Below are 24163 nucleotides of genomic sequence, written 5' to 3' on the forward strand. Positions count from 1 at the left end.
TGAGCACTTTAATGTGTTTTATCTGATCACAATGTCCCCTTTCATTTGTTTAAAATAAGTATGTCCTTAACCCCCTAACACAGCAATAGATGCCAGAGTTAGAAGGGAAAACATATCTACTAAGTGAAGACATATGTGGTTTATAAGGGAGGTGGTCAAACACGGTAATCCCACAGGGGATGAAACGTGAAAACTGATAATATATTGAAGGATAATTTCAAAAAATTGTAATTGAGGGTAGCAAATAGAAGGTACCCTGAAAAGCGAATGTAAAGTCTGGTTTGCTGTACTTGGTGGCATACAAGCATGCTCACCTCAGCATGTTACACAAGGATACCAAGGTGCTGCTGCTTCGATAAGCCCTGCTTGAGGGTCTAAAGATGAGGAGGGGTGTTGGCAAAGTGCCCCTGGATGATGAGAGTCAGATGGGATAGAGACAGGGTGAGAGATATGATGGAGAGCTGACAGGAACTGCACGTAAACAACATGAGTTCCTGCTCATCTCTATTGCTGTCCAAGATGTCAAACCTGAACACAGCATGTAATGACATTTTGAGAGTGTCTTGTCTTCTGTGGCTGAAACCTAATATTGGGGCAGAACAGATCATTTCTGAAGTGGACTATAATACATATGGATTAAAAGAACTCCGTTGGATGCCAGCCTAAACTGGACGGTGAATATATTCAGTTTTCATCTTCATCCAGACCTGAGCCAGCTCCATTTGCTTAATGAAGACTGTGTTTGAAAGCTCTCAGGCTAGTAAGTTGGCTTTTGTTCTTAAATTCTTTTCACTGTATAAATTGTAAAAGAATACTGAACTCTTTCTTCACCATAATTATTTGATATTGAAGCAGCAGTTGTGTGTAAAACAGGAACTGAGGGAAGAAGAGGGAGAATATTGTGGTCAACATTTATGTGAAGTTTAGGGTTTTGGGGGTTGTTGATAAAATTTGAAGATATATTACAAGTTGATTTCTTTTACACATCCACTATGTTAGATGCAGAAACCAATATTTTCAATTTTCCAGTTGTATTTTCAGTTTTATAGAGACAAAGAAAAAATGTGTTGTGAAATATGTCTCATCTATATATCTCTAACTCATCGAATTCAAGAACAGGGATGCTCTTCACTGAGTTGATTGAACATTTTGTGTGTGTGTGTGTGTGTGTGTGTGTGTGTGTGTGTGTGTGTGTGTGTGTGTGTGTGTGTGTGTGTGTCGTCTCCAGTGGCCCCCAAGAGTCTTGGTAATCACCATAGGGTACATTTAGAGCACACTTGCCCATCCTGGCTTATCTATGGAGGAGGCAGATAAGAGCAAAGAGGATCCAGGCTGCCAAGCCAGCAGCACGGATAAAGAGGCTCAGGTTGAAAGTGGGCCATGGAGTGAAGGCCTAACGTTTTTTTTGGCCATAATTCATTGCAACTAATTCCAAAGAGATTGGACAGTGACTATCTCTGACCACACCAAAAGAGATAAATATACAACAAATTTGATTTTTTTTTATTGTGAACATGTCTGCTTCTATTTGAACATATGCTCATTAGCCCATACTCTACTGTACTCCAATGCTTGTAGAATCACTGTGAAGTTGTCACATAAATCAATACTGAGCAGAAAACATGCTCTTTGAATTTTGGAGAAAAAAAAAGCTAGTCTATACAGTATATGTATACTGCCAACAGTGCAGGCAGCATTGTCCAAAAACAGTGATTTATTAGTTAATATGCTGGTTTCTGTATAGAATGTTATCTGAGGTAGGTGTGACCTTAGCGGCTCTTATTGGGTCAGAAGTGAAGTGTAGCTGATTGCTTTGGTTCAGGTGAAAAGCCATATTGACCTGCTAATTTTAGGCTGCCCTTTTCCAGAAAGCTGCGGTTAAGTGTGTCCTCCTAATGTCCTTTTTCTTCTCCTCTCTCTTCTCCTCATCTCTCTTAATCTCTTGGTTTATTACTTTGTCATTTCCACCCTTTATTTCCTCTTCAATTAATGCTCTTTCTCGCCTCGTCACCAACCTATTCCCTTTCCATTCCCCTTTTCACTCACCCCTGGCAGCATAAACGCCACGTCCAGACTACGACCAAGTATGTGGAGCTGATCATTGTGGCCGACAACAGAGAGGTAAGCACCGTCTCGGCCTCTTCACCCTCTGCTTCTGAATTCCACAGGAAATTGACTCAGAGGTCACATACTTAGCTGCCCCTCCATCCCTTTGAGACATAGATAAGAAGGCTCTGCCTCTGATGAGTCCACTTACTCATCCATTTCACTGTCCAGCTCCAGCTACATCTCTCTGCAAACATTGACAAATAGGCTTCCCTTATGTGTGCTTTGAATTATTTCAAATCTCAGACTTAAGACCTTAAAGAGGGCAAAGAGAAGAAAGTGACATGAGACATGTAGGTCAATATCACGTGCTTTAGAGCAGTGACTAAATGCTGCATATAAGACAAGGTGGTTGAGGTTATCTCATTTCCCAAAGCTCCACTGAGGAGCTCTTTGATGATGGCGGCGGCAGCACGAGCGCCACTGGAATTAACATGACGCCCTGTGAATGCCTTTCTCGAGCTGAAGCCGTGTTGATATGTACCAAATAATGCCTTTGATGATAATAAACATTCCAGAGGGCGGATCACCTCTTTTTCTCCTTGCTTTATTGTGCCTGTGTTGTTCAGTTTCAGAAGCAAGGCAAGGACATGGAGAAGGTCAAGCAGCGACTGGCTGAGATCGCCAATTACGTGGACAAGGTAACAATCAAATCAGCAGTGTGGGAATGTGCTATAGGCGTGTGATTTATTAGAGTTCGTATCAAGCCTGCTGAGAATTAACCGACCTGCGAGCAGAGGCTGATTGGATTATGAATGGATGATCAATTCCATAACTCGGCCGAGAAATGTTGTGAAGAGGCCTGCTTTGATAAAATGTGCCGTGGGTGGCATTGTAATAAAACCAAAGCGAAACGTGATTTATTTATATGGAAAGTCATTCGTTGATTAATGTTTGAGGATTTGTTCAGAGCCCCATTGTCATTTTTAAGCGACCATTGTATAGCATTTGTGCTTTAATAAGTAATGTAGAGCAAGGAGAGTAACAGAAATGTTCGGAGAGACGGATCGTAAGCCCTTAAGCTAAAAACACATCTCTCTCTCTCTCCTATACCTCCCCTCAACCTTAAGTTCTACAGGGCTCTGAATATCCGTGTGGCCCTGGTGGGCCTGGAGGTGTGGAGTGATGTGGACAAGTGCCCCATCACCCAGGACCCGTTCACCACCTTGCACGAGTTCCTAGATTGGAGGAAAGTCAAGCTGCTGCCTCAGAAGCCTCATGACAACGCCCAGCTAATCAGGTAGATCTGCTATTGGTGCATGCACTTGTAATAGCTGTGTTCCACAATGCATGTTACTACTTGAGAGTTATAATAATAATAATAATAATAATAATAATAATAATAATAATAATCATCAGGACACAATCTTTATTCAGGACACAAAAAGGAAGGTCCATAGTACAAGTTAAAAACAATAATTACAACATAGCAATAAATATACAGTGTATACAAATAAATTAATAGAAAGTCAATAACTTTCACTTGAAATATACAAACAGGAGCGCTAATGTCTCCATAGTCTAGATGTATACCTGACAGAGCTAAAACCATTGTGGGCAAAAGCTTGTATAATTCTATTATCAGAGACAGACATTCTACACATGTATCGAAAAATAAGATTCCTTATTAATGCCGATTAATGGTTAATTAAGGTAGGCACACCAACATTAACAAACATTTGACTAGCACTACACCATCTTGGTTGTTTTAAAAGCAGTCTCATGCCATTGTTATACGCTACATTCAGTTTCTGCATATTCTTATGTTATGATTTAATTCCAAACATTTTGAGAGCACAAAATAAGAGAATGGTATACAATAGTTTTGGAGTGGTCTTTTATTTACCCCAAGCTAAATTGAATATGATGTTTTGTATTATGAGTTGTTCTTCTTCTTCTTTAGAGCTATGTAAATAGCCCTGCCGTGTGGAATTTTTTTAAAACCAGTAGACACGGTTTTGTTTCCGGGAAAAACAAATTTGATTTCCTACTTCATGAAACAGTTGTAAAATTCTCATGAAATGCCAACAAAATGCAGATTGCTGTCTAAATGCTAAAATAATACACATCTTTTTCAGTACAGATGTAGAGACCAGTTTACCAGTAAATATGGACAGAACAACTCAGATATTTGTATTTACTTTTACAGAAAGGCTAAACCTATTCATGTACTGTACATATGCTAGAGGAACAGAGTTTAACAAGGACATGGGGCAGGAGTTTTTAGAATCAGTTTGTCTTTCAGGCGGTCAGTCAGTCCATTAATTTGCTAACAAGTTATGAGATTGACAGTTAAAGTTTGATGATGTGATGACCTCTGTTTTCTCCCCTTTAGTGGGGTTTATTTCCAGGGCACCACCATTGGTATGGCACCCATCATGAGTATGTGCACAGCAGAGCAGTCGGGAGGAATCGTCATGGTACATAAACCTTTTCTCTCCATGTGCCTTTAATCCATCCTAAAGCAAAGGAGTATAAATGAAATATTTTGTGCGTCTCTGTCTTCTAGAAAGGAGAGCAAGCTTATTTTATCATTTCCCTCTTCCTGCCCTCCGCTCTTTGCCTGGTTCTCTCCACCTCCCTTCTTTCTGACATAATACTCTCATATTTCTCCCCTGAGTCTCTTGTGTAAGGGTTGAGCTAAGGATTCCAGAGTTGATATTAACTTGTATTAACTTCAGGGCACACACATCACTGAGTCTTTTTCCAGGGAAAGCCAAGTTGGTATGCATAGTACCCTCCACTTAGTGCAGATAAATGTATAAATGTATCGATTACACGAGTGGGAACCTTTGCTTCTTAATGAGGTGCAACAAATGAGTGAATTTAAGGGTACCGCGTATCCCCGCCTGAATCACCCATTGCAGAACTGCAACCCTATATACTATGTGCACAAGTCATGTTGTATTAGCGCAAATCATGCCATTATTTTATACTTTATGTCCCTGAGGGGCTGTTTGTCTTGTGGCCGGGCTGGATGGCATTTTCCAGATGGTTCTTTACTGTTGTCCTCCCAGATGGTAAAGTGAGGATTTGGTCATTATGATAGAGCTCTACATACATCAGGTCAGAGACATAAAGGATTAGCCTCCAACCGCAGACTCTTCTGCTGGGCAAATCACGACCCTGTTGTCTCCCTTCGTTCACAATGTACCTTTGAACACATTAGCCAGCTTCTCTTATGGGTCTCATTGTTTAATCCTAAACATCCATTCTCAAACCATCTGGAATATCCATTTACCAACCCCGAATGTGACATTAATGTCATTGGTGTGGCGAAACAGACAGTGGCATATACATAGTGCTTCAGCCTCATCAGTCAGTGAAGGTGTCTTGGTTGTTCCAGGAAACAGAATCCGAGACTTTTCTTTGCATGAGTCCAGGCTGCGCAGTTGTGCTGACAGCTGATGATGACCATTACTTTCAAAAGCCCCCAGCAGAGCAGTTCATCAGTCTGAACTCGACTTGCACAGCGCTACTGAATAATGCACAGTGACGGAAGACTCTAAAGGCAAGGTGCTCTGACGCACAGCTCTGCATTTATGAAGAGCTGATAGATGCTACCGCTCCATTATTTATCTGGCCTCTTCATGTGTTCATGTTTTACACAGCTTTCAGGAAATCTCGGCACCTCAGCCAACAAAGCTTTCACTCTGTGTCACTGTAGCTTCATCTTCACAGTGCATCCTCAAGCATTATCTGTTTTGTTATCTTTGCTTGCTGTGTGATTTTCAAGCTGTCCTTTGAGAGTTTTTCTCTGTCTCTCAACCCATTTGCTACTTTTGCTCAGAGGAGGGCACATGTCTTTATTTGTGCGGATGGAGCAGCACAGCTGGCTCTGTCAAAGTTTGCCAAGCAAGCTGAAGGTGACAGCCCGCAGTCTGCTGTTTCATTTCTCATTTCAGTGCCAGAACGTCGAGCAGAGGAAACGCTCTGATAAGCACAGATCCAACAGCATTGTTTGTTTAATCTTGGCAATATGCAATTACACTCACTTGTTTTGAATAATGTTTCTCCAGTAAGTCCTGTGGGGAATAACAATTTGGCTAGCATTACATTTTTTTATTATTTGTTATGTTCCTTAGAGTATGTAATCAGAAACGTCTGTTTTTAATTAGCTATTGTTTGCTACATCAGAGCTATAAACTGAACTAATTTTATCATAAGACATTGCTTGTAGCATCATGTCCAGACTAGAAATATACTTGATAAATTGGACTCATAAAGTAAAGAGGTTTTAGACTAAATATTGGTGAGAGTTTCTACATGATTGATCTTTTGTATTGTAGGACCATTCGGACAACCCCCTTGGCGCTGCAGTCACTCTGGCCCACGAGCTCGGACACAATTTTGGAATGAACCATGACACCCCAGAGAGGGGGTGTGGCTGCAGGGTGACCGTGGATCGTGGAGGCTGCATCATGACTCCCTCCACCGGGTGAGTCACAGCCTCTATCTTGACAATTAAGAGTCAATAGATCTTCAAGATAGCTGACTCCTTACTTTGTAATGCAGTATCCAAGATTGCGGGAGTTTTATTTCAGCTATCTGCCTTCATTAGCCTTGGGACATGTGCAATAATTTACTGCTGCAGTGCACTGCAGTTAGGCCGCTTTTGGTACGGCTTAACAAATGGCGTCTAACTCCAAAACCATTTGAAATGCATCATCATGATGTTAAGGCCATCATTATGTTTGCATTAGCTCAGTAACTTATTAAATACAGTGAGTGTCGCTAAAACAGCCTAGATTGTGATCATATGTAAACATTATTCCATATGAATGCTCTCCATTTTTTATTTATTGTCTATCAAGCGGTGAGCAAATAATGCTGTTGAATTGCTGGGCCGTTGGGTTTATGTCAGATGCAACAGCTGTTCTAATGCCCTAAGGCAATATGACTCATTCGGAATGGGAAACCAATGGTTCAGTGGCAGTGAATTGCCAAAACAGTGCAGTTTTACTTATCCTGACACAATGTAGCTGATCTGCAATAGACTAAAAAACAGCGCAGAAAGTGTCTGTTGTCAAAGTGTGCATCTAACAACATATCAAGACTGAGGTGTAGTAATAGCTGCTCACTATGAATTGTAATGTTTAACTTCTTAGGCCGAGCAGAGGAATTGGGATGCTGTGGGTGGAAGCATTGGGTATCAGTTCCAGCTCAAGGTCTAGTGGTCTGTGGGAGTCTCAGATTGGGGTTTATGCTGGAAACATCCCTTTGTATTTGGTTTGGACCAGACCCATGAAAAACAGGGTAACACTATTCTTGATTATAGACTCATAAAACAACACAGCAGTAAGATGTAGATTTATATTTAACCATGATTGAGGGTATCCCTGGTCGAGGACTTTATCCTAAAATTGGCAACAAGATGAACACATAAATAAAGAGCAAGAAATACTTTTATGTTTCTTTCTCTTACTGTCTCTCCCTGGCTCTCTCCGTTTCCTCTTTATTCATAGCCAGTTAGAGTGATTCTATTCTTACATACATGCAACTTTAATTTTGGAAAATATCTGCAGCTCTATTATACAGTTTTTATGTAGGGAAAATGTATCACCTCTCCCTTAAAATATCTCAATCTGAAGTCAAATATAGCAGTGACGAACTTCTCTAAATGTGAAAGAATGTAGTTTGTTACCACACTAGTGAGAAATATATAAGATATGAATATTTATAGTTACAGTTTTTTGTTCTGCTCTTCAAAGAGACTGTGCTTTTTTCATTCCATTTGACAAAATATAGAAAAGATCTAGCCCTTGGTTTAAAAAAATAATCCCCTCTACTCCTTATTGCTCCATATTTCTGCTCTGCTATTTAATCCTAGATTAAGGAAGCAATACATTTAAATAAGGATGTTTAAGAACTCTGGATTGCCTCATTCTGCTTCCTCGGTTAATTCCAGGTCAGCACCATACACTCTCTGCCTGAGGCGGTACTACATCTCCCATGAGTCCAGCTCAAGCCCCTTGTAGTTCCATGCTTTTAAATGCCATGTGGCCACACACAGGCTCTGCTGCAATCTCCTGAATGTTGTTCATCACCTGGCAGCTACTGTAATTATTTTATAGCATTGACTGCCATGTTTTCCAGGCAGGTGACCAGCTCTTTTTAAAGCACAATGTTGATTATACAAAATACCTCTTCACAAGGCCAGGACTTGGATGAGTTGGTACAAAAGCCCCGTTGTTTACCGGCCCCTGCATTCAATAATTGAAAGTACTGGCGTAACTCGCCTACACTCACTCACTGAGGAGTTTTGTTTTTGCAGTTTTGATTGATCTTTCATTTTAATCAAATAGAGTACAGGAATGTCTTCATCGTCACTAATGTTAAGACAGATACCCATCAAGCTCTGCTGGCCTTGCTGCTGGAGATAATGGGATCCAGTTCATCATGATTATACTGGGGTGCGGGTGGGGGGTTAGGGTTAAGTGGTGGGGGGCAGTAAAACTACAAGATGTTTCAGTGCCAGCTGCATATCCGCACAGAGCACTGCTTGTTTCCTGCTCACATTGGTCACGGCCAATTGTCGCATCCCCCTCTCCATCCATCCCACTATGTCCCCATTAGCTCTAAATGAGAACAGGCTGGTGTCCGGTTAAACCGCTTAAACCGCACACACACACACACACACACACACACACACACACACACACACACACACACACACACACAAAAAATCAGGAACTCCACAGGGTTCTATGCTTGGTCCACTTCTCTTGCTTAATCTCTTGTTTAGTTATTTCATCAACAAAGTGTGGCTTATTACCACAGTTGCCAGGAAACAATATTGGTGCCTGTGTGAGGTATTCAGTATAAATGTAATCCATGCGGAGACATGTGAGCATGACAGAAGGGAGCCCGGCCACCAGATCTAGTCTTAAAGAAGTAAAAAAAAAAATAATGACACCTGCACATGAATTTTCTTCCTGTCAGAGTACAAATTGCCTTCTGACTAAACCACATTTCGGCGGTTTCTGAAAGAAAGTTCTGAATTGTGTTATGAAGCTCGTTTCCAGATGTATACAGATGACATACAAATGCCATGATATATAAAATGTATATCATGAAAATAAACATACAGTCACTTGCCATCTAAGTCAGTCACAAAAACTGATATGTTGATGGACAGATAGACACTGAGATGTATTATTAAGACAGGGTTCACTGACTCATGGGTCAAGCCGTGAGTCAAATGATGACTGCTGGGCGCGCTCACAGACAGACAGAGATTGATATATTTCCCTTGTCATAAAATAATCAGGAATCACAGGAAGTGAGTCAGAGTGCCATGGAAATGTGACCCGTGCCCCACTGAAGAACAGGAACTTTCTAGTATGCCTTGTTTAATTGGGCCCATAGGGAAATCAGTGTGAAAATGCTCTTCAGTATCTACAATGTAGGCCAGACTGCCAGGCACCAAAGGCCACAACAGATCATATCACCTAATGTCATCGCCCAGAGCTCAGGCTTTACATGCTATAAGGAAGCCGTAAAATTAATATTTAATGAGCACCTGTGGTTTTGAATTACTGAAGCAAATATAAAATATTTGTCATAGTTACAGTTGTCACAGTCAGGTTTGAATGAACTTTTATTCACATTTGTGCCGGAAGATCAAGGTCTTCAAAAAATGTAATAAAACTGTGATAGCAGTATGAAGATAGGTTCACAATCAGTGTTTGCACAATTTATATTTTCTCTTAAAATGTTAAAAAGGCGAAAAATGTTTTGGCAGATGCGTCATAGGAACGGCCGGAGGATCTGATTCATAGCCCGATCAGTGTTTTATGGCTGAAAAGATGTGACATAAACTGGCTGTGCAGGATGTGCTGGATGGGTTTCCCGGCATTCTGTGTGATCTGAACCACAAGGACAGACAGGCTAGGAGGAGAGAGTCCTGCCCAGCAAAATTTGGGTTAAAGGGCTCTGCAACATTTTAACAAAAAAAAATGTTCATTACTGAAGGCAGACTGTACTGCTCCCAATACATTTAGTTTTGTAGATAATAGTAATTAAAAGTAGTAATTTTGTAATTTAGTTTCATTTCTGCTTTCATCTAGCAATGCAGAAAGTTTAAATTGCCAAAAATATGTTGACATAATATAATTTTCCTGGTTCTCTGGATCTTTGACCAAAGAATTTCTGTCTTGAATGATTTTTTTTGTAAGTCTGGAGTCTTTAAATTCGATTGAAAAGGTTGGTCAGACTAACAGCTGGGCAATGCAAAGTAGAGACAGAACAGAAGGAATAGAGCCAAAAGAAATGTATTTCAACAATTTTGGTTGTGAATTGTCAGAGATTCCATTTAATTCTTTTTTTTATGTTGTTACTGATGACTTCTTCTCTAACTCTTTACTGTCACAGTTCATCTACCCCCTGATGGTAGCAGCAGGGCTTTGAGATGAGCCTCAGCACCGTAGCATTATCACAGTGTGGGGCAGATCATAGGGGCCTGTAATAGATCTGGGAATTATTTCTTTTCACAAGACCTCCCACAGATCAATTAAAGCCCTGTCTGGCCATTGCTGCAGTTTAGTTGCAGTGATTGCTTTGTACACTCTTATCAACCATCAACTGCACTACCTCTGAAGCTTAGGAGCCAACTGTCAAACAATGACTGTAGGTTAGAGATGAACAAAGAACACAGAGAACAGAGAATAATTGATCCCATAATGGAAGTGGAGCACGAAGAGGTGGTAAACAATGCAGCAGTATGAGACAGAACAAAGAGCAGTCATAGAGACCAGGCAGAGGTAAACACCGCTCATCCTTTGTTAAGCAAGAACAGGATAAGAAGAAGCCAGAAGGTCACAGAGTGGATATTTTCTTTTGAGGTAGTGGTCCAGACTCCCATGGGATACGTGGTTGTCTAGAGAGTCTTTCGTTCGCCATGAGCCCCAGATGTGCCCACCGTGACTGGCCCTGGCACTGCTTTACTTACCCTTGGGCCTGCAGCTGCTAAATGCCATCCACTGTAATTCATCGGTGTGTCTGCATTTTCACAGCCATTACTCCTTCTCCCACCCCCTCACCGTTGCAGGGTAGACCAATTATTTCTGTATTGCCTCTCATAAAGAACAGCTGGATCCTGCGCCACTCATGTATCTCAGGGATGTGAGTTTTGGTCATGGATTGCATGGGCTGGTAACTGAAAAACAGGGCTGAGTTCATGGAGTTGATTGCAGCAAAACAGGGGGTGTGCAACTTGAGCAAGCAATTTTAGCTCGGGCTTTTGGGGGCAAAGAGGAAATCAACAACAGCAGTTGCTAAGGAAGCAGCCTTGACAGCTGTTCATCATAGCAAATTCCCCTGAGGTGCTCAGCGAGGAGGAAGGGAAAAAGAGGGCGCAATAATGGCTGTTATTACAGCTTTATTTATTGCTCTTTCCTTTTGCCATTTAATGTCATTACAAATCCACTCTGATCTTTTGCTTTAATCCAGAGTGTGCAGAGATCTGCTTTGAGGTACCCCACTTTCACCTAACACAACCTCTGGTTAGTATTGACGTTAGAGAGCAGCAGGTTGTGTGTTTGGGGAGGGGGGTCAGCAGCAGGAGCTGATGTAAGCCGCCTCCTCACATGACGGAAATCAAAGGCAAGCTGAGAATGAGGTCATGTCAAAACATTCACATAGTGTCATGACATATTTAGAGCCGTATCAGATGTGAAACCCAATCAGAGAAAAAACCCTGTTTGATAGATGTGTCAACACTGAGCTACATAGAAATGCTTCCTTCTCTGAGATGAAAGAGGAAGAAAGTAGTTATTTAACAGCTTCTGCATCAATACAGCCAATAGGTCTGACTTCAAGGCTCAGATAAAAACAAATTGAAACCACATTTAAACTCATGTATCACTTAAAACACCTCAATGAGCTGCATTCTACAGGTTGCCCAGGACCGTTATATGACATACCCCAGTTACCACTTGATGCCACAGCAGCTCAGGCTGTGTATGAATCGGCCCTTATGCACAAGCTCCTCTTGAAATATGCATATTTGCATATATTGAAAGATGTGTAGGAATTACCATTTGTGCTACAACCATGACATGTTTGCTGTCTTTTCATCACTGTCATGTTCCAGACCAGAAACACTTCACAAGCTAACTAGACAATTTATCTTGCTGTCATTTTGGAGAATACAGTACATTATGGACTGAATATATGGCCTGTGTTTGATTTACTCTGTAGGCACTTTCCATGCTGCTCTGAATTGTAAACGAATCTGAATTGGACACATTTCATATCAAAAATCAATAAAATGAATGCCTACAAAGGTTTTACAAGCAAACATGCGGTTTGACTGTGTCTACTGACTTCCATTTGTTGTGCCTGTTAAAAGAAACCTTTGGGCATTTAAGTTGACCTGGATCTTCCACATATTGTCTCATACAGTAATTCATCTGTGTGCACAAATACAAGCACAGATATAAGTGTGAATATTGCATTACAGATTCACCCTTTCTGGTTGTGTTAAGCTGTCCTTTATGGTGTAGTTGGATGTATTAAAACCTCATATGGTGCTTTCTTTTATTAAGACACAGAGAACAAAATACAGTCTCAGACACTATATTATCTGAGAAATGGGCTGTGTGCTTTCCCCATGGAGCAGACCACCCTCTCTGTCTGCTCCAAAAACAATATTAAAAACACACCATCCCCGGTTTCTCCCAAATTTATAGGTGTTACAAGTCTTGCGAAGGCAGCACATTTTGGCTTGAGTTTTTTATGATTCTGTCTCATAAAATATGCCTTATCGGATCTCCTTCTCCCCATGGAGGGAGACGTCACTGGGGCCCTGTGCTTTTCGCATGCTAATGGAGCTTTGAAGGGGCTGCAGAGATCTAGTGGGTAATTGATTTTGTGATTAGCAGCAATTAGCACTGATTACATCAGACTGAAGAGGACCTCTTGTGGGGGATCTCAATTGTCTTCCTCCTCTGTCTCTGTCTGTGTCACTCACAAAATATGTTTCTCACAGGTACCCGTTCCCCACAGTGTTCAGCAGCTGCAGCAAGAAGGACCTGACGGCCAGTTTTGAAAAGGGTGTCGGGATGTGTCTGTTCAACATGCCTGAGGTCAAGGTTCTCTACGGTGGGCAAAAATGTGGCAACGGCTACGTGGAGGAGGGAGAGGAGTGTGACTGTGGAGAACTTGAGGTGAGAGTGCTATATAGACCTCCTACAATTTGTCAGCGTTCTTGTTTAACGGCCCTTTTATCAAAATTGAAATCTCTGCCTTAACTGCCACCCATAAATCATTGTTAATCATGTTTCCCACATTTCAGAAATTAAATAAACAGAGGCGCTAGTGGGTGTTCCTGTAGATTTTTCATGACAGAGGCATGGCACAAACTAATTTCCCAAACTAAAAACAAATTGTTCACCTCGGTTTCAAAGCTAATGGCGCACAGCTTTCATAATTCAAATAAGTCTTCAGAAAATAAGCTTAGAGATATGAGTGTAAATTTATTCATTCTGCGCACTGAGGAGGTGTTTGGGAGGAGGATTGTCTGATAGTGATACAATTCTCTGAGAGGAAACATCGCTGACAGCTTCGCCCTGTCAGCCAGTGAATTATTTAAATGAATCTGCATCAGCAAGCACATACGTAATGGTGGCACACATTGCTACCTGCTGCCACTGTGGTATGATAAAACCGTTAATCATGATGCAGCTGACAATCAGCATAGGCAGGCTGACAATAACAGAATTATGAAATATGGAGACATCTATTATGATGTGGAAGGATATTTTGAATTATATAATTATAATTATATAGCCTACGTGAGAGAATGCCTTGTTGTCTCTCGGGATTTGTTTACACCTTTATGCTCAGCGAGTCTTTTTGTGCGCTCAGGGTTCAGCCAGGGTCAGTCTGAAAGTGGACTTGTCCTTCAAAACAAAGAACTGACATAAGCTCTGCAGGCCTGCGCCAGCAGTGATAATAAAGCTCTTCACAGAGTTGAGCAGCGTCATGCCAACCCAAGCCAGATCAGAGTGCTCAGACAGCACCTCTCTCTACCATTAAAAAGCCTCATTAAAAAGCCTGGGTCCTATTCCTCAAAATCACAGGCTGCTACTTTTCAGCATGACTTCTCCGCCTCCTTTGGCCCAGAGGACCATGGGAAAGGCCCTTAATGGTTTTCAGACTGAAAGAAGTTCTGGAAGGCCCATCATGTCAGCTGTGTCCCCTGCCAGCTCCGTCCATCTACTTCCTCCTGAGTCTCTCACTGCACTCGGCTGTACAGTATGTTCTGCCTGCTGCTTAATGGAAAGATGGAGAGAGCTGAACCTCCAGGATTCAGTCAGCCTGCCTCAGTGTGAGATCATACAATGCACAAGCATATACGCAGACACATCTTCTGCGCTGAGCCTCGATTGAATGCTAGCTTCAATCCATATCAGAAGGCAGACAGTTGCTGATTGGTGCAGAGCATGGCTCATGATACAGACTACATGACACAGACACTGAGATGCTAAATGTTACAGGGATGGTATACAGATAAATGTGTCTCTGTCTCTCTCTGGTTTAAAGTTTTAGTGCGTAACTTTTTGATATTAATGGGCATCCATTACATTCAAGCCACTGCCAAATGAATTGTTACAAAGAAGAGTCCATCATGTTTTTTTAATCCTCCGTGTCCTCCTTGCAGACTAGCAACTGCGTGGAGGGGGGCGTGCGAGATCAAGGAAGGCTTGTATAATGTGGATGCGCAAGACAGTGTTGTTGTAATTACTTAGAATTCCTCATGGCCGCGACAGAAACTACCCACTATAGCTTTAACTTGAGCAGACTGCTACACTAGTATTAAGGAAAAGGACACTTGTTTTCAGAAAATTCCTGAAATAGGTTGAATAAGCCTCATGTTATGACAGAGTAGCATGTATGGGTTTGATTCCTGACTGTGTGAGTCTCTGCACTGCTTACTCCTACCTGCACAGATGTTGTGTGATTAGTTGGGGGGAGGGTAGTGAAAATATTTCTGTGTTACAACTGGTGAAGGTCCTCAGCCTAATGTGAATAAGCAGAAGAATGTGGGTCTTTTCAGAATCTTTGTAGTCCTGTTTTAGAATGTGATGCTAAATTAAAAAACAGTCTAGTTTCAAGAACCATCATCTTGAATCTCTGGTGTCATTGGTTATATCAAGTCTTTTTTACTCATTTCAAGGACAGATTGTGTCTGATGTAATGGCTTGATTGCTATATTAGTTCAAATAGTATTTTGCCTACCCTGTTGGCAATTTCTTGTTTGATTTTAGCCAAATTATCTAGATTACACAATATTTCGCCTGTTTGTTTTTGCCCTGTCCTTCTTTTCTTTGCTCCTCATTTTTCTATTTCCTTCACCGTCCAGCTCATGTTTCCAGGGCTCTGAATGAGCTTGTAAGTCCTGTCAGATGGAAACATTGTAGGTTTTAGAGAACTAGAAACTGCCGTTTCCTTTCCTCTGCCAGGGTTCTGAGTGGCTACAGAATACAGCCCTGCCAGGGCTGCATCCCCTCTGATAACAAATTCTGAGCATGAAATATGATCTCTTTTGTGCTGAGTTATTCTTTACTTTTGGTCTCCCTCACTTACATTTTTGTGCCTGCCTTCCTTTTCCATTATTTTCCATCTGAAGGAATGTGTGAATCCGTGCTGCAATGCTACTACCTGCACTCTGAAGGGGGATGCTGTTTGTGCACATGGACAGTGCTGCCAGGACTGTCAGGTAGGATGTATCCTGATTAGCCAGCCATGACATCGTTTTTTTAAGGCACATCTTGACATAAAGCTCACCACATATTTCTCTAAGCTTCACTCTGGGTATTTGTCTTGCTGTCAACATTTGAGTGTAGCTGAAGCCAGCAGGCACTCCATGCCGTGAATCCAGTAACTCTTGTGATCTGCCTGAGTTCTGCACCGGCGGCAGCCCTCACTGCCCCTCCAATGTCTACCTGCACGACGGCCACGCCTGCCAAAACGTGGACGGCTACTGTTATAACGGCATCTGCCAGACTCACGAGCAGCAATGCATCACGCTGTGGGGCCAAGGTATGTGGAAGGTCCCCTTCCTGGCTGCGCGTGAATGGTTCAGTGATGGTTGCCAGCTTTTTGACGTGTTTCATTGTGTTTTGCAGGAGCAAAGGCAGCTCCAGGCATCTGCTTTCAAAGGGTCAACTCAGCAGGAGACCCCTATGGCAACTGTGGCAAAGACTCCAAAGGCTCCTTTGCCAAATGTGAAGCACGGTAAGACCTGACGTTCCCATAGAAACTGACAGATGCATTTAATTGCACATGTCAGTTGTGGAATGCATTGTGGGGCATATACTGTGCTTACTCTATAACTGAACACTCTTACATGGACTGGACTTTTTTAATGTTAGAAACTAGAATGGATGTAATTTGACTGCTGAAACATAAAATATCTGTTGATTCAAATAATTGTTTAAAAAGAAAAAATGCCAAATTGGTTGCAGCCTCTGAAATGTAGGCATTTGCTGCATTTCTGTTTTATATCATTTTAAATAGCACATATTTGGGTATTTTACCGGTAAAAAAAAGTTATTTGAAGCTCTGACAACCTGGGATGTACTTTCCCTTATAATGTTTCTGACATTTTAAAGACTAAACTATTAATCAAAAAAATAACTGACACATTAAACAGTGTAAATACTTATTGGTTCTCATCTAGGCTAGGCAAGCCCTAATTGACGGTTACAGAGTCACTTGGTGAAATGCAGATTAAAATCTCTCAGGTTGTGGTCTGAAAACAGTCAAAAATAAGCTGCCTCTGCTGCACTTTCCCTAATTGGACAGCAAGAGTGAGAAACATAAATGGAAATAGAAAATAATTGGATCCATACACATTTGGGAAAACAGTGACATTTTATTCAATTATCCCATTGTTATTCCCCGTGTTGTTTGTTCTGTTTACAGAGATGCTAAATGTGGCAAAATCCAGTGTCAAGGAGGAGCTAACCGCCCAGTAATTGGTACCAACGCTGTTTCCATAGAAACAAACATTCCCATGCAGGAAGGGGGAAGGATACTGTGCCGAGGCACACATGTCTATTTGGGTGATGACATGCCTGACCCCGGCCTGGTCCTAACGGGGACCAAGTGTGGAGATGGACTGGTGAGAGCTGAAGCCTGTGACGGTTAAATACAGCCAGTAGAGACACACATGCACACATAAATCAATCCAGCGTACAACTGACTCATCAGCAGTGGTGGAACATAACAGTACATTTATTGAAGTACTATACCTAATTCAATTCAATTAAATTTTATTTACAGTATCAACTCATAACAAGAGTTATCTCAGCACTCTTTACAGATAGAGTAGGTCTAGACCACACTCTATAATTTACAAAGACCCAACAATTTCCCACGAGCAAGCATTTGGTCCAACAGTGGCGAGGAAAAACTTTCTTTTAGGCAGAAACCTCGGACAGACCCAGGCTCTTTGTGGGCGGCATCTGTCGCTGCCGGTTGTACCTAAGTACAATATGAAGGTAAATGTACTCATTCCATTTCCTGCTACTTTATATTTTTTTATCTGTTACATTTATCTGTTCTTCAGAGTTACAAATGATAGAATATACACTAGTACATAAAGAAAACATACCCAATAGAAACAAATACATTTGAAAAAATATGTAAATCAAGACAAGCAAGAATGTTAGAAAGGTCTAAGATCAGAGGGGTTATTCTACATGTTGAGTTCCTCTACATTTGATACTTTTAGTACATTTTTTGGTAAGACTTCTGTGCTCTGTAGTAGTCTGAGTATTTTTTATTGCTAGGACAGGTTCACAATTTTTCAAGTATATTTTAATACAATACCAACCTGTCCATATGTACATTAAATGACTTATTGGTTGCTGTAGTCATTCCTTCTTTCAATACTTAACCTATCTCTTTAAAATAAAACCTTTTAGTATCTCTTTGTGTTTCCCCAGACAGTAATTCCTTGTTGAGCTTCAGTTTAGAGATAGCAACACAAAGAGGGATTTTTTTAGAATGCATTTCTGCACAGAATTGATTTTGTCTTGTTTAAAGGCACCATTTCTGAATATCAGCTGTGTGCATTTCTTTGTGGATTAAGCATTTTGATACTATTGCAGTATTTATTTAGCACCTCGACCTACTTTATTGTTAAAAAAAAAAGACATGGAATCTCACTTTTTACAATATGGGACCTTTAGGTGAAGCATTAGAATAAGAATAGAATAAGCACTGCTATATAGCAATGGTAGCTATCTGTAAAAAAATAAATAGAAATATATTACCCAAATTCTGGGAAATAAGAGTGGAAAAAGTGATGTGGAGTGACAGGCCATGACTAAGACTTTCTAAGAGGTTCTTCAGGGTGTGTCCAGCCTCAGACACTTAATTGACTTACCATTATTCAGTCTATTCGGCATCTTCCAATGGTCATCTATTCAGACATTGGTCACTTCAATGATACAGTGGCTCCATTTATTCTAATTTACTGTTTTTCTCTTTAAGTCTCCACCCTTAAAGAGGATCAAGCCTCTGCCCTCATCTGTCAAGGGCTCTGGCATTCCTCTCTGTACCCAGTGCTGCCAAGTTCATCTTCACATTCAGCCTGGATATATTTGGGTGTGGTGCCTTAAAAGGAGCTCACAGTCCACATCATATAACTTTTAAAAAGCCACATTAATACATTTGTGAAAATCTCAGTGTTAATTATATTTCATTCTTTGCTGTTTTATAGTCGAAGTGGTTTGTCAGTGGCAAATTAAAAGAAATAGAAAGCTGGATCTGTTGGCCTTTTCCCTTAAAATATTAAAGGGTTTAGAATATTACTGAATCTGCTTTTTGAGTTCAGCCTGTCAATGTTTAATATCTTTGTGTACTTCAGATGTGTCTGAATCGTCGGTGCCAGAATGTCAGTGTCTTTGGTGTGCATGAATGCTCAGCCAAGTGCAGCAGCCAAGGGGTGAGTACAGCACCTTTCATCCTATTTCAGTGATGTCAGGACCTGATGTGATAGCTGTCTATCTCAAATTAGTCCCCCACCCAGATTAGTTGTTTTTTTTAATACCCCATTCCTCCTACACACAGAAGCTCATTTTGGCTGTAATTTGTTCAAATGACCAGTAGCTAGGGTGCCATTACAATGCCTTGCAATCAATCATTCTGGATGCTGAAAGGTTCAATCAATTAGATATAATGGCTTCATTTATGCTCAGCTTTAAGTGCCATCCATCATACTTTCAGGCACTCGTCCTTGTCCCAAAAAACTATGTTGAAATCTGAAAGCCAGGCTTTATTTGGCCAAACACTAGGAGCAATGACACACAGTTTGACTTTGAGCTGGTGAGCATGGATATTGGATTTTTCTAAAATGCCACCCATCAAACGTCTACGGCTGGTCCTGTTTGAGAAAAGATATGTGTGGTATTACCCTGAAATACACCAGTAGGTACCAGAGGCTTTGACTGTGACTGATAAAGTTTAATCAAAGCTACAGAGGAAACCGTTTTTACGGCCTCTCCAGATATAATACGGTCACATTTGTTTGTCCAGTTCCAATTAAGACATATCTATAGCTCTAAGGACTGTTTTACTCAAAATACATACAGAAATAAAATGTTGTTGCTCCTTTTGGAGATAGGGCACCCCTACAGTCACAGATTAGATCAAGGTGTTGCCTTGGAAAGAAGCCCCCACCTGCTCTACATTACCCTGCTGGAGAATCCTCTTATACTGTTCCATTCCTCCACTCTGCAGGATAGGAAGACGAGAGAGAGAGAGAGAGAGAGAGAGAGAGAGAGAGAGAGAGAGAGAGAGAGAGATGAGGTATAAGGCAAAAAGTCAGCTCTAGTTTTTATACCAGACATCTTTGCCCTATGGAACTTAGGAGTGCTGGCTTGTGGTTGACTTTGTCATCCACCAGCGTTCATAAGTGTTGACTGTGGTGTCTAGTGGTGAAACAACTCAGACAGAACATTTTGATAAAAATCCCAAGCATTCACTGATTCCAGATTCCAGAATGTGAGGGCTTGCTGCTTGTCTCTGATTTGTATCATTAAACGCTAAATTGTTTGCACTGTAGCCTAATGAGAGCTATTAAAGGAGTGTAGTGTTAGGCAAATAGTCAGGAGTAGCATGAAAAAGACAAGTTCACGACTGCATTTATGGCTCATCTAACAGTTAATTGTCATTTTAATATACTGCAGGTGTGCAACAACAACAAGAACTGTCACTGCGAGGCTCATTGGGCGCCTCCCTTCTGTGACAAGGCAGGTTTTGGAGGGAGTGTGGACAGTGGTCCCATCAGATTAGCAAGTAAGTCATGTTATGTTATAGGTCTTAGGAATGGAATGTATGAGCATTTCAACAGTAATATATAAATGCCAACAAGTCCTAAAACTATGATTTTCTCCACAAAACTGTTTTGTGGTAGGAAATACTGGTGTTAAAAGCTTTAAAGAAACCTTAGAATGCATCAAATTTGCTGAGAATTACTACGTAAAGCATCGATTGAAGTCTGCAGAAATGTTGACAGCTTCAGTCTGGCTTTCATGTTCAGTACTAGAAGACTTTTGTCTTTTAAACCATCTATTGTTTCCATGTGTGTTTCTGAGCAGACAGTGGGACTCTGACAGTGGGCATCCTGGTGGCTCTCCTTACTGTCCTGGGAGCTGCTCTGATCATCTGCATCAAGAGAAAAACAGTGCTGGGTCTGCTCTTCATAAGTAAAAAGAACCCAATTGAGAAGCACAGGTGCTTTTTTTAACATCATAATTGCAATTATCATTTTAACATTTAATTTTATTTTGATGCAGCTGAGTGGGAACATTTAAATAATTGGTCACACTGTGAAGAAAATTGCTGCGTATAATAAATACGTTTTGATTTCCATTATTTGAATATATATAACATGACATATGATAAATATAATAAAGTGTTTCATTAGAGATGCTGTATATCATTTCCTCTTTAAATTCCAGATCAGTAAACGCCGCAATCAGCGGACCATCCACTCCGAACCAGCCTCGGTCATTAAGCACGACGTCTCCATCTCGACCGGCCCCGCCTCTGCCACACAGTGCCACCATCTTCAAGGTCACTAAATCACACTTCTTGAGCTTGACAGGCCCATTACAAACAACAGATAGGCATCTTTTGCATAGGGACTTTTTTTTGTAATATTCTTCCTGGAATGCTGCAGCTCTCACATTAGCACAAATCATTTTCTGAAGGATTGACATGTTGTTTTCACACAAATGGCAGCTCCTTCAAATCCAATTAAATCATCCGTCTCTATGTGGACATGGTGAGGAGGTAGTGATAGTGGAGTATGTGGCGAGCAGTGTGTTTACAGCACTTGAATACATGTCTTGTCGTTAACAGCCGCCTGTTAAGAGAGACATTGATTTATCTGCGCATTTTTTACATGAAGAATGTTGATGCGGCGGCTTACGTCCTTGAGATATAAAGTCTCCCTGTAACACATAATTGGAAGACCGAGCAGGATTTTTTTGCTGCAATGACTTGTGTGTCTACACATGCCTTAACTACTCCATTACTGCCGTGACGTGCCTTGTAATGGGAAGAGACCTGTGATCGATTGAGTTAGGGGGGGTGCTGAAATAAGAGGAGCTGTGTCAGAATTGACATTTGTGCAGCAGGGTGGCACACGAGTAACGCAAGCTGTTGCGCATTACCATGAGATTGGTGTTTTCAGTTAGGAGCATGTGGTTTTCATTTGGGGTCAACTGTAAGAGGAGAAAGGATGTAAGGCTGTTTGATGTAAGCACAGTGCAGGTGAGGTCATTTTCCAGTTGTCCCGGGCTGTGTTAAACCGCCACATGAGCGCATGTGTGCATGCTTTTGTATGTGTTACATTGTGTGTTTTTAAATTGTGCACATGTGGCCAGGTCTTAATACTAGGCAGACTCATATTTTGGCTCTATTCTATGTCTGATCTGTCTCAACGGGAGTGCGTGTGGGCTCTTTAGCTGTGTCCACCTTTGAATGAGGCCAAGCGGGTGCTTATGGCACAGTATTGGTTTTTCCCTTTTTATAGGTTACCTGAAGAGGAGTTAAGGGGAATAGTGGGCAGGCAAGTGAGAGCGTTTGATTTATACATCGTTGACAGCGTCAGGAAGAACGGCAGAAAAAGAGGAGGAGGTTAACATGACTGTTTCTAATAGGAAGCAGACGGTTTATCTTTTAAACAATGCATACTCTTGATTCTTCTGGTTCTGTCTTTCATCTTTCTGCAGCCTCCTCACCGTGGACCAGAGGCGGTGCTACCACCGGCTCCCTACCCCTCCCACAGCCTACACAGACTGCCCCAGTGCCCTCCGGTTCACCTCAGCCACCCTGTCCCTCTGTCTTTCACCCTGTCCCTCTCCCCTGGCCCCGGGCTGCCGAGACCCCCGCTGCCTCCTCCTCACATCCATGTCGTACCAAGAGGGGCGTCGTTTCGCAGTGCGTCACGCCATAACTCTTGCAGGATGGTCATGGTGAGTAAGTTCCCTGTTCCCTCAGTTGGAAACATTTTATTTGATGATGTTACTCACTGTAATTTCTCAGCTTGGTCATGGGAGCTTTTACTCACTATTACAGCCCATAATACCTGAGCAGGGAAATGATGTTGTTCAATGCACCTATAGACGGGTGTCATGATGTCGAGCGTTTTCATGGTTCTTTTGTGTCCTATTAAAGTATATGCGTGTTGACAGTTATGCACAGTGTCATAAAATAACGAGGTTAACCAGGGAGGTAGCGTCATCCAAGCGAGGCTTCAATTCTACAATACAAACCACCACATAAATAATGGAAATGGAGCCAGACTTGCAGATGGGGGGAGACAGAGAAGATGAAACGGCAACTGGAGTGAGCAAGTATGTCCAAATATCACAGGGTGGTAAATTTGCTGCCACTGGTATTCCATGGAGTTTAGTTATGACATTGCTGTCTGTCAAAGTTGAGGGAAGAGAAAGTCAGAAGATCCTGGTGTTAAATCCCTCTCACTCAGTGATTCTCAAAGACTCTTCTTTGCTTTAATCTGGTTTGACTTTTGCACTGTAGGCAAGGGAGGCAGAGAGACCCAAAGAGAGAGAGGATCCAAAAGACAGAAAGACAAAGTTATCAAAAGACAAAGGGAGGCTTGAGGGAACGAGTTGTTTGATCAATTACAGTTTTTTAATCATTACAGGGGTTTTTTTACAGGCAGAAACTGCATTCACTGGTTCCAGCTTTTAAATGTGTGTTTTTTTCTGTTATATATCATTGTAAATTGAATACCTTTTGGTTTTGGAGTGAACAATCTGAAGATGTCACTTTGGGTAATTGTGATGACCACTTTTAACATTAGACCTTTTTAGATGAGATGAATCACTCGTGAAATAATGAATTAGTTTCAGCTCTAAAAGAAAGTGCAAATTAGCAAATACGTAAAAAGAAAAACAATGAAAACAGAGAAAGATGGAATGTGGATGAAAAAACAGCATGAGTTGACTGTAAAAAAAGCCTTTAAGGACAGTCAAAATGACGCCACGGGGGAGCTGAGGTCAAAGCTATGCCACACCAGTGTCAATTAGAGGTGTGTTAGACAGATAATGACATTTATAATTCCAGTCTTATCCAGATTACTGGAGGGGTCACAGAGGACGTCTGGCTTTAAAACACAACACTGTTTTGGAGCTAATAAATGTTACGACAGCATATGATGGAATATATCAGCATTCCATAAAGAGCCTCACATAAAATACTCTCCTTCAATATTCACTGACAGATGTGTTTTCGAAATGTTCCATTACTGTACTTGTTTTTCACACTATTTATCAGGGATAGTGCTCATTCATTGTCATGGTAACACTTTAACAGAACACTTCATCGGTGAAAATGGTCTTCTAAAAAAAATATATATTAAGAGCTTTGCTTCAGAATATGCACTTTCCAGAGCCATTTAATTAAAAGAAAACTCCATTTAGTTTTACAAAGCTTCTTGGCTGTCGCGCACCTGTGTAACAGGTGAAGTGCAGCAGCTCTTGGCACTGTTTTGACTTCAGGAAGTAGA

At 41.3% G+C, this 24163-nt stretch overlaps 1 protein-coding gene across 2 annotated transcripts in view; it reads left to right on the forward strand.

The window, feature by feature from the left end:
• adam12a (ADAM metallopeptidase domain 12a) overlaps positions 1-24163 on the forward strand; it is a 74638-nt gene that overhangs the window by 47447 nt on the left and 3028 nt on the right. For both annotated transcript variants that reach the window (XM_028568723.1, XM_028568724.1), the window contains exons 7-21: positions 2056-2121; positions 2676-2747; positions 3177-3346; positions 4442-4526; positions 6396-6544; positions 13097-13274; positions 15740-15829; positions 15957-16152; positions 16239-16347; positions 17038-17236; positions 18989-19066; positions 20310-20418; positions 20721-20856; positions 21084-21198; positions 22362-22604. In XM_028568723.1, the coding sequence (XP_028424524.1) occupies positions 2056-2121; positions 2676-2747; positions 3177-3346; positions 4442-4526; positions 6396-6544; positions 13097-13274; positions 15740-15829; positions 15957-16152; positions 16239-16347; positions 17038-17236; positions 18989-19066; positions 20310-20418; positions 20721-20856; positions 21084-21198; positions 22362-22604 (1995 nt within the window). The remainder of the gene's footprint in view (positions 1-2055; positions 2122-2675; positions 2748-3176; positions 3347-4441; positions 4527-6395; positions 6545-13096; positions 13275-15739; positions 15830-15956; positions 16153-16238; positions 16348-17037; positions 17237-18988; positions 19067-20309; positions 20419-20720; positions 20857-21083; positions 21199-22361; positions 22605-24163) is intronic.

The sequence above is a fragment of the Perca flavescens genome, chromosome 21 (genome assembly GCF_004354835.1).
Source record: "Perca flavescens isolate YP-PL-M2 chromosome 21, PFLA_1.0, whole genome shotgun sequence".
NCBI classification, from domain to species: Eukaryota; Metazoa; Chordata; class Actinopteri; order Perciformes; family Percidae; genus Perca; species Perca flavescens.